Here is a 17,027-nt window from a genome sequence, read left to right as displayed (position 1 = left end):
TTGCCTAGTTTTTCCCTGAAAACCTTTTCTGCACTCTTCATTGAACTGAGGTTGATCTCCTGGCTGGATGGCAATAGTGGAATTGGCTGTATTAGAGTTTTCTCAATGTGAAAATGGTACTTCATCTCTACCTGTACTACCTTGAAGAGATTTACCTGTGCCAGATAGTTTGGTGAGGTTGAGGTCATGTATGTTTGTTCCCTCTTGATGGCTCCTTCACCACCCGCTACAGAGCCAGTCAGTATGATGTTGATGATCCATTTTTAGAAGTAGACATTGAAGTCCTAGCTCAGAGTTCATTCTGTGCTTTTTCCACCCTCAGGGCTTCCCCCAAGTGCTGTTCAAAATGGAGAAGCATTAATTCATTAGCTGGGGGTGTTGGGGCATGAGGCAGGGGTAGGAAAAGGGTAAGACGAGGTGATATGCTATAATCAGTAGGAGAACTTCTTAAACGTTTTTTATCCTAATGCCATGAAATGCCATGGGGTCTGGAGTCAATGTTGAGAACTCCTACGCCAGCACACTTTCGAATGCATACCACTGCATCATCATCACATCTGCTAACTCTGTCTAGTTAGTCGGACAGAGCATACCACAGGACAGTGATGGCATTGTTTGGAACATTGTGTTTAAGACATGATTCTGTGAGTGTGACTATGTAGGCTTCTGCTGGGCTTGGTTGTGTGACACCTCTCCCAAAGTTTGGACTCATCCCCTGATGTAAGCAAGGGGACAGGAGAACTGTTTTTGCCGTCGTCATACTTCTGCCTTGGTGGATGTCAGGTGGCCTATGAGATGTCATTCCTTTGTATCTCTGATTGATGTAAATGAATGGTTTGCTAAGACATTTCAGAGGGCAGTAGAGGATTAACCACATCTTGGTCAGTAGTTTTCTTTCCCTAAAGGACATTTGTGAAACGGCTGAGTCAATTATTCGTCTATTAATTCCAGATTTTGTTCAATTCAAATTTCAGCATCTACTGGAGTGGGACACACTGTCCCCAGTACGTTACCTTGGTGTTTGGATTGCTAGTCCAGCATTAATACCACCAGTCACCTCCTTCACCGAAATTAGTTTAACTCACCTTTACAGTTATTTTTAACAATCTCTTCATATTTGTTATGACACAATTCCAAGAGAGGTGGAAACAGAACCTGGATAATTTGGCTTGAAGGTGAGCACAAACTAGTGTAACCATAAGATCCTGAGTTTGATTCAATTTCACCGGCGACAGAGCAATACTCAGCTCACTGAGATTTGAATTCTCTTCCGTTGTGTTTACGCTTACTTGTCCTTGTCAACGTCCAAGACTATTTCAAGACATTTTCTAAATAGCCTGTTCAGAGATATTATTGCTCACTTCTGGAATGGCTGAGAATTGAACGCAGGCTTCCTCACCCAGAGGTTAGGCACTACCACTGCACCACAAAAGGCCCAAAGCCATTTAAAAACTGTAGATATAATCCAAAGGCTGTTACCTAAAAGGCGTACATCTTATGTGCATGTGATTTTCAGAAGTGTCGAACCACATGCAAGCGAAGCAAATCACAGCTCAAGTTGTATAGAAGCTAGCAACCAAAAGTAGCAAGTGTAAATTAAGATAGACGTGCAGCCAATATTCTAATACTGGAAACAGGGCAGAGAGCTTGCAGAGTAAGGCTTTAGAAACTAAAATGCGATAATGGGCAAGTAGTCGGTGAAATTGATTGAGGGTTTTGTTTTCCACAGGACGCCTGGCTATCTCAATTCTCAAGTTCAAAACGATACGAGAACATATCTGAAATATGGCTGCATGAGCAAAGAGAACCTTGGTTTTAGGTCTCATTCAAAAAATTGCAATTCCTGTCCAGAAATATGCTCTTAGCACTGCACCGCAACATCAATCCAGTTTGTTGAGATTTGCTCATTGGAGTCGTTATTGAATCACAACTTTCTGGTTGAAGTGAGATTTGGAGACACAAAGCCACTTCTGATACCTTATCGCGAGCTCTCTCTTTGTAATCTAGCATTATACTGAACAGGGAGATTTATGATTTCAAAACAGAACAAAGTTATCAACCAAACAATGATGTTGCTTTAAAGAGGCAAGCTGGCTTATAAATAGAGGCAATCAGATATTATGTGGCACAAAGCTTTTGTATTTTTTTAGATTAGATTTGATTCCCTACAGTGTGGAAACAGGCCCTTCGGCCCAACAAGTCCACACTGGCCTTTGGAGCATCCCACCCAGTCCCATCCCCCTATAACCCACACACCCCTGAACACTACGGGCAATTTAGTATGGCCGATCCAACTCGCCTGCACATCTTTGGACTGTGGGACCAAACCGGAGCATCCGAAGGAAACCCACGCAGACACGGGGAGAATGTGCAAACTCCACGCAGACAGTTACCTAAGGCTTGTTGTAAAGAAATGAAATCGCACCAAACAAAATTATTTCAAGAGCATGTTTGTGGTACATTACATTCATTTCTAAAAATATCAAACTATTTGGCTCACATTTTAACACTGAAGAATTAATGCACTATTCCACTCTGCTCCATCTGTGATTGTCTCCCATCTGTGCTCTATCCTACTTCCCACACAGATTCCTCTGCTGCAAACCCAGACTTGTTCACACTGTGAAAGAAGAAATTAAGGCTACTTACAATCTGATTACCTCATGCTACTACATACAACCGCAATATTAAGAATTCATTTCACATTTTGACGAAAAAAATCCATATTTTATAAGGGCTGTAAAATTCATTTTAGCATTAAAATCCATGACATTAAATTAGTATGATAGCATATAATTTCAGTGAATAAGTTTGCTTCACCGACATGAAGTTACGAAGCTTGGGTGGAATAAATAAAGGTCCTTGGAAGTCATTTAACCATCATCTGCTTCTTTGTATTTCTGTCTTTTCTCAGCAGGATAATGAAGCATTTGGGAGCAAAAATACAGAAGATTAATCCATAACTGGATGCTAAAATCGCAAAGACTTCCACAGCTACAGCATATTTACCAGGAGAGCTAATATACGCTGGAATAAAAGTTATCCACACAGCGCAAAAGATAAGCATACTAAAAGTTATGTGTTTAGCTTCATTGAAATTGTTTGGAAGTTGTCGAGCTAGAAAAGCAACCACAAAACACACACAAGACAGAAATCCAATATAACCCAATACACAATAAAAGGCTATCGGCGAGCCTACATTGCATTCAAAAACAATTATTTCACTGAAATAATTACTGTTCTTTGAAGGATAAGGAGGTGATGTTCTTAGCCAGACTGTGCATATTAAACATTGCATCAGTGTAAGGACACACACCGATAAACGCTGCTGTGTAGGTCCAAACCATCTCATCATGTTGTTGCTGGGAAGGACCGCATTAAACGCCATCACCACAACAACTGTTTTACTCAAAACACACGAAATGCAAAGAACAAAAATGACACCAAATGCTGTGTGACGCAATATACAAGACCAGCGGGAAGGTTCTCCAAGGAATGTCACTGAGCACAGAAAACATAGAGTCAATGCGCAAAGCAGCAAAAAGCTCAACTCGGAGTTGTTGGCTTTGACAATTGGAGTATTTCTGTGAACATAAAACAAAACAAGTACGCCTATTGTGATGGAGGCGCCGAGAAATGCCAAAGTCATCAAAATAATCCCCAAAAGATCGCCAAAAGAAAGAAACTCAATGTCCTTTAAAATGCATTCGTCTCGTCTCCAGTTGGACCGGTATTCCCAAGGGCATTTAATGCAATCTGGTGAATCTAAATGGAAGAAAATAAAAATGATCACAAAATGAATTTAGCTGTTAAAGAAAACACACCTGAATCTCGTAAGGCAGACCTGAGTTTATATTATATTATATAGCTATCAAAGAAATCAGCAGAAATACTTCCCCCGCTGTCGTTTTGCTAGTAACACTGCGAGTAGAGCAGTGATTTGTTTATTACTTGCAATGCAATGAATACTGAAAAGCTTTCTCTGGGAACGCCTTCATTTTCTCTCTTTCCATTTAATGAATCCCCTTGTTGTTCCTTACCAGTGATGTTACTCATTTCACCATCAGCGCACTTTATGCAGTCAAAGCAGCAAAGGGGTTGCCCTTTCCTTGTTGCTTTCCTCGTCCCTTTCGGGCAGCTTTCGGAGCAAACTGCTCTTGGAGCCTTGTAAGAACAGAAAGGTTTCTTTTGTTTAAATTGTCCTGTAAGATTGTATTCTTTACATTTAATTACAAAACGATGCTAAAGTGAATTCAAGACAATATAAACGTGTTAGCTTCACATCGGTTGCTGAATGTTATTGGAGCTCAAAATGTAAAGCAGAAAGGCAGAGGACTTGATATGAGATGCTATTGCAGACCTCCGATGCAGGTGGGAACCGGAAATTCCTGGCTTCGTCGTAAACACACTTCCACTGTTCCACAAGAACGCCCTGCTCTGGAGCCGTTAGGAGCATTTACCCAATCAAACCGTTCAGAGATGCGATCACACGTTTCTGGAGCAGGTGGGATTTGATCCGCGCCTGCTGATCTAGAGGTAGAAATGCTCCCACCACGAAAGCCCTTACTGATGCCTGCCAGAAATTTGAGCTCATTAGAAATACGAGAGGAGGATTTGGGGGAGGTGTAACTGAAATTTCTACGGAAGTATTTGAAATGGCAGCATGGAAATTAAACAATCAAGAACATGACTGTATTTTTATGCTGTGATTGCTGTGCTCGGAAAATCTACGGGTTACATTGGAGCGAGAACGGACGCAGCCCATATTCGCCAGAAAGTTGGCAGTATTGCCGGATGTAATTTTGAGGAGAAATTTTGTAAGGGCAGAGCGCATTGTGAGATAATATGATTTTTGTTCTGCAGTGTATTAACGGAATGCGAGAGTCGATGGAGGAAATCTTTCCTGCTCTCAGGGAAGTCTACGACATTAAGTGTCAATCCGACTACAGTAACAGAGGAGTTTGCATCTAATTAAAAAATAAAGGTACAGCTAAGATTCTGCATAAGAATAGTAATCAGGAAACTACCGCTTTGTTATTAGTTATCTCCTTGAGAGGAGAACATCTGCCGACCATAACGGGCTTAACTACTGCATGTTTCCAAACTAACACCAATGAAGTTGATTCTTAAACTTCGGACATCAAGCCACTTAACTGAGGGCAATTCGAGTTCGGAAATAGGTATCGGCTGGCGATCACATTCTGCAACTGAATTTAACGGTCCAATGGGAAGACAGGACGAATTACATATTCACGCAGAGGTTGTTGGCAGTGCAATAAATGCTAACTCAGTTAATACTTTTAAATAACAGATCCAGAGAATTTGCACGGGACGATGTTAAGAGTAATGCACACCAAATCACGCTGCCGGTAGCACGCGCTGAATTGTCTGTTCCAGCGTTGATTCTCTGCAATTGAAGCTCGGGTGCTTGGTTTCTTGTGGTGCAACGGTAGTGTCCCTGCCTCTGAGCCAGTAGACCCAGATTCTAGGTCCACCTGCTTCAGAAACGCGTAATAACATATCTGAACAGACTGATTGGTTGCTGTTAAATGCAACTAATTTCGCTCCTGTTATATTTGAATCGGACGCATATAGATCACTCGGAAATAAAGACAGTAAGAACGGCAGATGCCGGAGTCAGAGATAACACAGTGTGGAGCTGGAGGAACACAGCAGACCAGGCAACAGCAGAGGAGCAGGAAAGTTGCCGTTTCGGGTCGGGACCCTTCTCGAAACGTCAACTTTCCTGCTTCTCTGATGCTGCCTGGCCTGCTGTGTTCATCCAGGTCTGTACCTTGTTATCTCAGATTCTCCAGCATCGGCAGTTCCTACTGTCTCAGAAAAAAAACGTGTTGGTCCTGGCTATCGTCACGCAAGGGGTATAGCTCCACAACACTGGCTGTCAAATGTAGAGAGCAACTTGATCTCATCTTAATTTTAGCAACGCTCGACTGGTGGTTATACAGTCCCAGTGGGCATGAAAATAATAGGATAAGATCGTAAGGGAGAAAATGAGTTTCTTTTTTTGCCAGCAGATGCTGTTGACAATTTTTAAGTAACTTTCACCCCACCAAGATAAACAACTTTTTTTCCTGATTGAGAAGTATTTTTGTCATTAGGCGAATCATGCTGCGGCATCATTATAAGTCACTATGATATAATTCTACATTGATCAATATCAGTCCGTTTAGACTGTGGCACATGACACTTGATAATTACAACTCTGCGCACCCCCTGCTGACCAGAAAATACAATAATCAAAAGATTTGTTATTTCTTGTTTTTCTATTGAGTTTTCTTTCAGGCCCACTTTTAGGTTCCAATGCGAAATCTCACTAATGGTGGCGCTGCCATCGGATTTTGAATTCTCATCTCCAAGTCAATCAGTAATTCGTACATATAAGATGTATTTATTTATTTACTGATCAAAGGTAATAATCATTGGAGAGATTTTCTTGGCGGTGGTGTGATTTCACTGATTGTTATTCAAGGGTTTCGAAACATTATAGTGGCCTTCACAAATAAAGTATTTGCTGAACTATCCAATTTTCAAGCAGATTGTTGAACAGCTTGTGTTGATTCTGTAGTAAAATAGAGCATCGAAATGCGCTTGCTCGAGATCTGAAACAAAAACGGAAAGTGTTCGAGAAATGCGGCAGGCGTGGCAACACCTGTGGTCAGAAAGTAGAAGTTAGACTTCGAGTCTGGTGGCTTCATCAGTTTTGAAGAAGAGTCATCAGGGTCGAAGCGTAAACATTGTCTTCTCTCCACAGATGTTGCCAAACCTAATTCTCCAGCAATTTCTATCTTAGATTATGTATTACCTCTGTGCCTCTGAACTCAATGCTCCTGGCATTGAATTTCTGATATTTTCTTCCGGCAAATGCATACCTATGTGGACCCTTGAATTATTTTTGACTAGAAGTTAGGACTTCGAAAAAAAAAGTCAGAAAAGGGGCTTTCGGCATGATGTGGCATGCACAAAGCAGGGCGCGCAGGACAACAGAGTGGAATGTCACAGAAGCTCCTTTGAGAGTGATTCCGACTATGATGCCAAAAATAGGAAAACTAAAGAAGGAATGCACCCACTGCTTAAAACAGCAACTTAATTTGGCCTCGCCCCATTTCTAGGCAATTCTACCCTTCCCACCCCACCCCCACCCAAGTAATTTTGCCATGCAAAGGCAAATTAGGAAGCTGGACTTCCGGAGAGCAAAATTTCCGACTCGTTCAACTTTCCAAATGATATTATCTACGAGTTCCTCGACTGTTTTATATCCGAACTCTTTCCTTTTCCCAACCAGTACAGGACAAGACACATTTGCTGACATGTTGACTCCTGGCTTTCAGCAAAGTGCTGTCGGTTTACGGTAGAATGGCCGCTAATATTGTTCTACGGGAAGGGGAGGGGAGGAAGAAGTATAGTCCCTATAAATCGCAAATCTTCAATATAAAAGTTTAGAAATCAGTCGCAAGAATTTCATTCAACCAAATTGATAACGTTATTGATGATGATGTTAAAGAAAACGACGAATGCCCCGCCTTCGGGTATTCCCGAAATGTTAGCCTCCTATTGCATTCTTCCCTTTGAAAACATATATCACAGTCTTTAAAAATTTGTGCAAAAACTACAGCAAACAATCATGCGTATTCCTTCACATAATCATAGAAATGTTACAACATAGAAAGAGGATATTTCGCCTATCACCGGCTCGTTAAATGAGCATCGTTATGAATCGTCATCTCCTAGTTTTTTTTTCCTCACGCCCTTGTACGTTATTTCTATCCAATACTCAACCAATGCCATCTTGAATGTTTCAATTGAGTATGCCTACATTACATTTCCAAGTAGTACATTCTATTCCGCGTGAAATTTCAGGACAGACTAATTCAGTAAAGTGCTTGACTACTATTTTCGATCTTAACCACGCCATTTGTCGCACTGTTGTTACTGTCCCTACCGTAATCTGGTCTCCACTCCAAACAACTGATTCATCCTTTATCAAAATTTCTTGGCCTGGTGGGGCTGATCCGTCATAGACTCCAACACTGACGATATCCACGCCGCCAGCCGCGTTGGGTTGCCAGTTTACGATGTCATAGGTGGCCACTGGGTCTCCATTATGATCAAAATAGACATTTTCACCGATTTTGGTCGTGAAGTTGACTGTTTTCATATAATGCAGAAGCTTTAAAATGGAGGAAAGCATTCAGGCTTTAACAGAAACTCGGAGCATTCAATGTCGCATTTAATTCTACAAGTTATTTGAAGTGAAAGTTGTTTAAATGTATAAGCATATGAAAATTTACTTAGCTGGAGACAATATTGACCGCTTACCTGCCAGGGTTGAAAACTTGAGATTTTTGTACAACCTGTTTGCAGAAATTGATTTTTGCCATTTTTGCACGATAGCATGTCATGAAGTGCATGGGCTATCGCATATGTAGCTTTATACACATTATAAGTAACCCGGTACTGAGAGACATCAGTAAGTTCATTGTGCGTCATCCGCAAACTCTCTCCTCCGGTACATTCCATCCACTTGTTGGAGGGAACTTGAGCTGTTGTGTTATCTGTGCCTCTCAGCACACAGCCGAAAGTTGATTCCCAAAACTCCTTCACTAAACGGTTGCCTGGATACATGGAAGGATGGACGTCCAAAAGAAAATCTCTCAATCCTGGTATATCTGCCTGTCGAATTGCAACTCCGATTGTGCCAGAGACAAAGCACCTACTTTCTTCCTGGGGCAGAAATTGTGAAGATACCCAAGCCTCGCTTCCTATCCATTGTATACCAGTCACATTCTGTAGTACGATTTCATTCAATAAAACTGTCATCTCAGCTGGCGCAACGAATGCCACAACAACTTTGGTTAAAGATTTCCGTATAGTATCTACGATTCGAAGTAGCTTGCCTCTGTGGTAGGTTCTGTGAATAGATTCAGAGAAAGCAATGCAAACGCCCAATTGTTGGACAGTTTCGGTGAAAGCTTGCATCCCAAAGTTACCATAATCATCATCATTCCTAATTGTCCCGATCCACGTCCAACCAAAACGCTTTACCAGATGGGCTAAGGCTCTTGCCTGAAAATAGTCACTCGGTATGGTTCTGAAAAACGATGGATATTCCTTCCTGTTACTCAGGCATGCACAGGTGGAAAAGTAGCTGACCTATGGAAGGTTGGTATTGAAACTGATTATATTTTCCTATGTCTATTAACATCCTGTTAAATACAGACAGTGTTACCCTTGAAATCCAGGAAATAATTCCGAACATGCTACAGTTTGGAGAAGCATTGAGGTAACAGAAAATTTCGATGAATGTCTAAAATTTGAACCATTTCCTGTCTTCCACGGTTTTTGTTTTAAAGAAATTTCGGAGCTTTAATTGGATTTTTGGCTTTTGCTACAAATTCCCAGTCTTTGGGAAAAAAATGGGGGTTGAGTAAAATGATTCAAGGAGTATTGGGTTCCATGTTCTTGGATCATATAAATATTCAAACTTGTTCTCCCCGAAGGAAGGAAAACAATCCCGCTAATATACACGCACAAATAGAAAATATTAATCGGGGAGAAAGCAGTAAGTTTGAGTTATTTGGACAGTTCCTTCAAAAATCTTTTTACAGAGGGATGGTTGGACAGTCTCTTTATGTATCAAATAATTCTGTGATTCAATAATATAATTTCTTACTTCCTTCTTTTAATGTGATTTAGGCAACATGTCAAACTAATGTGCTCGAGCAAATAACAATAGATGGCAAAACCCTTCTTATCAGAGACATCCACATCCAATGAATAAAAATGCTCACAATTGATAACACTTTTGTATCCTCATCGGTCTTTAGATAAATAAATTTCTTGTCAATTACCCGTTGGTTTCTTGGTGACTGTCTTGCATTGATGGTTTCCAGTTACGGCCTTCCTCACAAGACATCTTCCCTGATGATAAATATGCCCCTAAGTTTATCCCCTTACCTACGTCTCATCTCGCCCTATTAATATATAATCTATTACTTTCTCCACATGTACTCATCCGTCTTCCTTCAGCTGCATCTATGCTATTCCCCTCAAATACATCAGATGCTCTACCTCCTTGTCACTGACAATTTCACCTAAATTTATTATTGAGGTCATTAGTAGCTCTCGTATTTTTATGTCCATTAGTTCTGGACACCTACACAAGCTGAAGCTCCTTCGATAGATCTAACATACAGAAATGCTGCATAATCTACAATATCTCTATCAAGGCATCATTCAGCCTTCTCTTTTCTCGCTCTGGTTGCATTACGAAATAATAGTCAATTTAATATTTTTAATGGCCGTCTAAATAGCTTTATTTTGTTGCACTTAATCATGAATTAGAAACAAAGCGAAAGTCATCTGATCGAATTGCACTAAATTAACTTAAATTGCATTAAATTAAGGGCCCGACTGCATGTCATTGCAGTTATTGGTAATATTAGTTAGTGACTGAATACAGTTAAGTTAATAAATGTTCCCAAATGAAGTTTATGTGGAAAGACGAGCATCAACGTCTAGTACTTATACAGTAAATAGAAAAATCAACAAGAACGGTCATCGGAACGAAAACATTAACTCTGCTTTCTCTGTATAGATACTACCAGGACTGCTGAGTTTCTCAGGCATTTTAGGGTTTTTTGTGGGGTGGTTTTCTACTAAGTAGAAGAACCCATTGTTCTTACAACAATATGATCATCGGCTAATCTATATATTACCATGTTGTATATCTTACCATTGGGACGCTGAATGGACCGACTAGAGTAGCCATTGCTGTAGACTGCGAGGATCCAGAGTCACCGACGATGGCTGAAACCGTAGTGGACCTTTGGCAATTGGAAGATTTGTCTTCACCTCTATTTAGAAACTCAAAAGTTGATTTCAGAGTTAAATGCGGCATGGTACAGGTGTCATAAATCTGGTAACCTAAGGTAACATTAGGAAGCAGCCTTGGGTCCTTGTTAATTTCTTCAATGGCGAAAATCATCGTCAGCACAAAACGAAAAACCCTGTGCCAAAAGCTATAGAGAAAAAAATAAACAAATGTGACTTGACAGAAGATTTATTTTTCTTTCAAATTTCACATATATGATCATTCGGCATTGACCCATATTCAAATAGAAGCAGTAACTGCCCGAATTCATCTTGTTTAGTCATAGAATCATCTTATTTTGGGACATTGCATTCAAAAACGTTAAATTTGCTCTTTAAGCACGTCACTCAAAAACCAGAAAATGAAGACGTGTATCTTTTCTGTTAGAATCTCTACAGCGTGGAAAGAGGTAATTCGGTCCATCGAGTCTGCACCGACTCTCCGAGAGCATCCCATCTCGAGCCATACTCCCACCCTATTCCTGGAACCCCGCATTTACCAATGTTAACCCAACTGACGTATGTATCATTTGACACCACAAAGCATTTTACCATGGGCAATCCACCTAGCCTGTGCAGGTTCACACTGTGGGAGGAAACCGAGGAAACCCGCGCAAATACGAGGAGACCGTGCAAACTACACACAGACAGTCACTCAAGGCTGGCATCGAAACTTATTCTCTTGATGCCATGACTAGGCCACGGTGACGTCTATAATTATGCTCTTTTTTAAAAAGAAAACATATTATTTCGACGACCTTCATCACTTTCACGAAAAATATAGGTTCTCACTTATTTCCCGACAAATAATAGTGGAAGCACAATATGCAATGTTCTGAAGAAGGGTTCCGACCCGAAACGTCAACTTTCCTGCTCTTCTGACTCTGCCTGGCCTGCTGTGTTCCTTCAGTTCCACAGTGTGTTACCTCTGACTCCAGCATCGGCAGTTGTTACTACCTTTTTATGCAATTGTCTCAGCATGTTATGAATGCGAGCAACTTGCTGACCTGCTACACGTGACAGCGTCGCTGATTACGAACAACATCATTTTTCCTGGGAAAACAAATCTAATCGATATGTCAAAACCTTGAAAATCATCCAGTACAGTCGGCGAACAAGGAGCGACATCGCTCACAATGTTTCTGTCGACATGTAATATGTCCTTGACCCAAAAACAAAAATTCCCTAAATATTCAAATAGGAGCTGACAATCTGGAATAAAGATTTCTCAAGTGGAAACGTACATTGCAGCCACTAACTACGAAACGCGAGAGATATTCGTTCACAAAGAAAACCTGGCAGCAGTTCGTGTATATCTGTTTTAACTACAAACAAACAGATATCCCAACAATTTCTAACATTCAAAAGTGCGAAGCCTGAAAGGTCAGGTTTTACTTCTGCCGTTTATTTAATGGCATGTTGAACGCAGAAAACAAAACACCTTGTAGTAGTTCAGTCTAATCTATTACTTCATTCTCAACAAAAGTCGGAAACGTTTAAAATGTAAAGCAAAATGCAAGCTCTCACTGACTTTCTGCATTTTACCGCGTCGGGCTTTCTTTGGAAGGAAGGATCCAGGCGATCCACATTGGTGTGCACGCTGAAAACCCCGCCAATAGCAATGTCACCTTCTTTAGACAAGCCAACCAAGTCATCAGCTCCCCATTGTTTACAGGTTGGTTCAGTCTTCAAAAACACAGAAGCAAGAAGAGTTGCTCTTAAGAGGAATGAAAATATGTAATACATCATTAGATTCAAATTGGCTCTTTTTTGCATGGGCGTCTTAGGCGTTTATATATTGTTCCAAGTAATGATAATCTTCCAAATGCAATACTATAAATAGATTGATCTTACAGCTCGCGAAACTCCCAAAAGAAAACAAATAACTTCAATTTGCCTGGGGTGTAACAGTAGAGTGCGGGATCAAATTATAATGATGCTGTTGTCAATCCATGAAGGGAAAAATTAATTGCTATAAATTTAGTTCAATTTTCACTTCAAAGGCAAACGGTTTGTAAAATTCGAACAATAGAAACTTGCAAAATCTTTGCTATTGAATTAATAACATTATTCCAACGTTACTTCTGAAAGTTCATGGTTTCTGACACTCCATCTTGTAGACCTGAACAGAAAGTTCAGAGCAGGAAGTGACGTTAAACTGTTCATGTATCAAAGCTGTCCTAGGCGTTCAAGGATTTTTTCCGTTAAGAGTTTCTTTCACAGTTGCTGCCAGACCTGCTGAGTTTTTCCAGCAACATGTGACTTGATTATAATTATAGAAAATGACACTATGCTTGGAAACTGCTCGAGTCTGAGTAGGAAGACACCTTGACACCAGATAGACTCAAATGTGTTCCATGAATACATCCTATGAATCCTTAAATACTACCTGTTATAATGCCAGCATCAGTTGTCCGAGAAAAGTTTTTCAGCTAACAAACTTGTCCAGGCTTTGTTAAAATTCGATATACTGCTTTTTCCAGCAATCTGTGTTTCAGCGATGGATATACTTTTGAGCCAGACTGTATAGAAATTGTGGAGGATATAGACTATTATCATCTTTATGAAAACCAACAAAATAATGCCGGTGCTGTAAATTGGGAACAAAAACAAAGTTGCTGGAAAAGCTCAGCAGGTCTGGCAGCATCTGTGAAGGAAAGAAGAGTTACCATTTTGGGTCTGGTGACCCTTCCTCAAAACTCTCACTGGACCGGAAATGTTAACTTTGTTTCTTTTCTTTCACAGTTGCTGCCAGACCTGCTGAGTTTTTCCAGCAACATTGTTTTTGTCCCTATTACCATTTTTCAGTGAGAGAATTAGTGCAATTTTCTTTTAATTCATGCAACATTTTTCTAAAGTATATAAATCTTTCAAATTTCTGCAGACAATGCAAGACTAAAGGTTGAGTAAAAAAAAATTGTATAATAAATTACATGAAATAATTGTTCCTCCATTTTAGCATTTTAATCAATTCCATCATTTCATCTCCACTCATGCCACTCTTTCAATAGCATTCCATCCTTCCCCTGCCATTCCTTCGACGCCATCCCCATCTATACACTTAATCCTCTTCAAGCAATCCCCATGACAGTCTTGCATCCACATTCCCACATATATTCAGCAAACATGATGGAAAGTGCTATAATGCAGTATTTGCACGCAAAAACTAGTTCATTAATGTTCAGTTTTCATTACACTTAGACCAAACAGCTCTTGTCCTCATACAGCCTTGCCCATTGCCTGTTGCATGACCAGAACAAATGTTAATTTATCACTTAACAGGTTAGCTGTTAGATTTAGTTGTGCATGGATACAGACTGCTTCCATATCTGAGGATTCACAAATGGTGCTGAACATTGTGCAATCATCAGGAAACACAGACACATATAATATAGAAGCAACAGCAGGCCAGTCAACCATTTGAGCCTGTTCTGATATTCAATCATTATAGCCAATCACCCAACTCAGTACCCTGTTCCCACTTTCTCCCAATAACCTTTGACACTTTAGGCCTAAGAATTCTACCGAAACCCTTCTTGAAAATGTTAAGGTTTTGACCTCACATTCTGTGACAGAGAATCCTATGGGCTCACCACTGACTTGGTGAAGTGTTTTTTCCTTTTCTTTCTCACCTCTGTCCAAAATGGCCTATTTAATATCTTCAGACTGTGACTCCTGGTTCCAGGCATCTTGTTCATCTGGAAATTCTTTTCCATATGTACCCTATCACGTCCAGCTCAAATTTTGTATGCTTCTACCAAATCGCTCCTCAATTTTCAAAACTCCAGTGAGTATAGCCCTAACCAATCCAATCACTCTTCATACATCAATACTACCATCGAAGGAATAAACTTCTGTTGCAATCTGTCATTGACAGAACATCTTTCATCACATATGGAGACCAAAAATGTCCGCAATATTCCAAGTGTTGTTTTGCCAATGCTTAACATAATTGCATTCCTGCTCCTTTACTTGAATCCTCTCACTGTGAAGACTAATATATCATTCGTCTTCTACATTGCCTGCTGTGCCTGCAAGCCCACTTTCAGCAATTGGTGTATGGTGACACCCAAGTCATCTTGCTATGGCATATGAATCCAAAAATCGTATCTCCATACCAGATTGGACATGACAATAAGTAATTGATGGTGAACTTAAAAAAATTGAAAAAGGCTTTTCTCAAAGTAAATGGACTTGGCTCGGGATCATACAGTTTTGCAGTGACATCTAGACTCATTTTTGAATACCAACCACCAGAGGAATAGAGTCATGGAGTAATAGAGATGTACTGCATGGAAACAAGCCCTTCTGTCCAACTTGCTCATGCCAACCAAATATCCTAAATAAATCTAATACCATTTGCCAGTATTTGGCCCACATCTCTCTAAACCTTCCCTATTCATTTACCAGTCCAGATAGTATTTAAATGTCTTAATTGTACCAGCTCCCACCACCCACCACCCCCCCCCCCCCAACTTGTTCTGGCAACTCATTCCATACACACACCACCTTCTGCTTGAAAATCTTGTCCCATATGCCCCTTTTATTCTTTCCTCTCTCAATTTAAATCCATGACCTCTTCTTTTTGGGCTCCTCCGCTCCATGGGAAATACCTTGACTACTTACCCTATCCATGCCCCTCATGATTTTGTAAACTTCTATAAAGTCACCTTTCAGCCTCTGACACTCCATGGAAAATAGCCCCACTGTATTCAGCCTCTTCCTATAGCTCAAACTCTCAACGGTGGCAGAGATAATGGGAACTGCAGATGCTGGAGAATCCAAGATAACAAAGTGTGAAGCTGGATGAACACAGCAGGACAAGCAGCATCTCAGGAGCACAAAAGCTGACGTTTCGGGCCTAGACCCTTCATCAGCTGGAAGGGTCTAGGCCCGAAACATCAGCTTTTGTGCTCCTGAGATGCTGCTTGGCCTGCTGTGTTCATCCAGCTTCAAACTTTGTTATCTCAACCGTGGCAACTTCCTTGTACATCTTTTCTGTACCTTTTCAAGTTTCACAACATCCTTCCCGTAGCTGGGTGAACAGAACTGCACACAGTAATCTGAATGTGGCCTAACCGATATCTTGTATAGCTGCAACATGAATCACAATTCCCATACTCAATGCTCTGTCCAATAAAGGCAAGCATAGCAAATACCTTTTTCACTATCCTATCTACCTGTGGCTCCACTTCCAAGGAGATATGAGCTTCACCCCGAGGCATCTTTGCTCAGCATCACTCCACAGAACCTTACAATTAAGTTTGTAAGTCCTACCTGATATGTCTTTCCAAAATGCAGCACCTCACATTTATCTAAACTCCATGTGCCACTCCTCAGCCAATTGACTTATTTGATCAAGATCCTGTTGTGCTCTCAGGTAAACATCTTCACTGTCCATTACAACACCAATTCTGGTGTCATCTGCAAACTTACTAACCATATCACCTATGTTTGAATCCAAATCCATTTTATGAATGATGAAAATCAGTGAACCCAACCTACAATCCTTGTGGCACACCACTAGTCACAGGCCTCCAATCTGAAAAGCAACGCTCCACCACCACCCCTTGTCTTCTACCTTCCAGCCATTTTGATTCCAAATGGCTATCTTTCCCTGTATTCCATGTGATCTAACCTTGCTAACCAGTCTAGTTTTAGATTTAGATTTATTTAATTATTTGTCACATGTACAAAATATAAGAATGCATAATTAAAGAGAAAAGTGCACAAAGTTGCCATTCACTGTCACCCATTTGGTTACAAACATCAGAATTAAAAGATTTAATACAGCCAAAATGTAAGCAAGAGAAAAATAAAAGTCCAGATCTCAGCATCCCAAGTCCTATCTCCACAATGATGCAGGCGCCACTCCAATCGTTAGGATGCCCAGGAAGATGCTGCTGCAGCCATGCAAAAGATCCACTCTCACTGCTGTTGCTGCCTCACCAGCCCACTCTTTCCACTGACTGTTGCTGCCTTAACTGGCCTGCCTTCACTGCCAACTGCTGCCACCTCATCAGCCCACTCTCACTGCCATCTGTTGCTGCCTCACCAGCCTACTCTCAGCACTGACTGTTCTTACCTTACCAGCCCACTCTCACCGCTGATTTCAGTGTCCTCCTCCTCTGTTATAC

At 40.7% G+C, this 17,027-nt stretch overlaps 1 protein-coding gene across 1 annotated transcript; it reads right to left on the bottom strand.

Moving 5' to 3' along the window:
* Nucleotides 1-2,869: 2,869 nt before the first annotated feature.
* Nucleotides 2,870-11,005, bottom strand: LOC125457639 (extracellular calcium-sensing receptor-like). The gene is made up of 5 exons (XM_048542163.2): nucleotides 10,754-11,005; nucleotides 8,338-9,171; nucleotides 7,961-8,188; nucleotides 4,041-4,164; nucleotides 2,870-3,765 (listed from the first exon to the last, which is right to left on the bottom strand). Exons 1-5 carry the CDS (start codon nucleotides 11,003-11,005, stop codon nucleotides 2,870-2,872), a joined length of 2,334 nt encoding a protein of 777 aa, XP_048398120.1.
* Between the last annotated feature and the right edge of the window lie 6,022 nt (nucleotides 11,006-17,027).

Source organism: Stegostoma tigrinum, chromosome 14, assembly GCF_030684315.1.
Source record: "Stegostoma tigrinum isolate sSteTig4 chromosome 14, sSteTig4.hap1, whole genome shotgun sequence".
In the NCBI taxonomy this organism is placed as follows: Eukaryota; Metazoa; Chordata; class Chondrichthyes; order Orectolobiformes; family Stegostomatidae; genus Stegostoma; species Stegostoma tigrinum.
The sequence above is the reverse complement of the archived record's forward strand: the minus strand, read 5'-3'. Positions and strand labels throughout refer to the sequence as shown.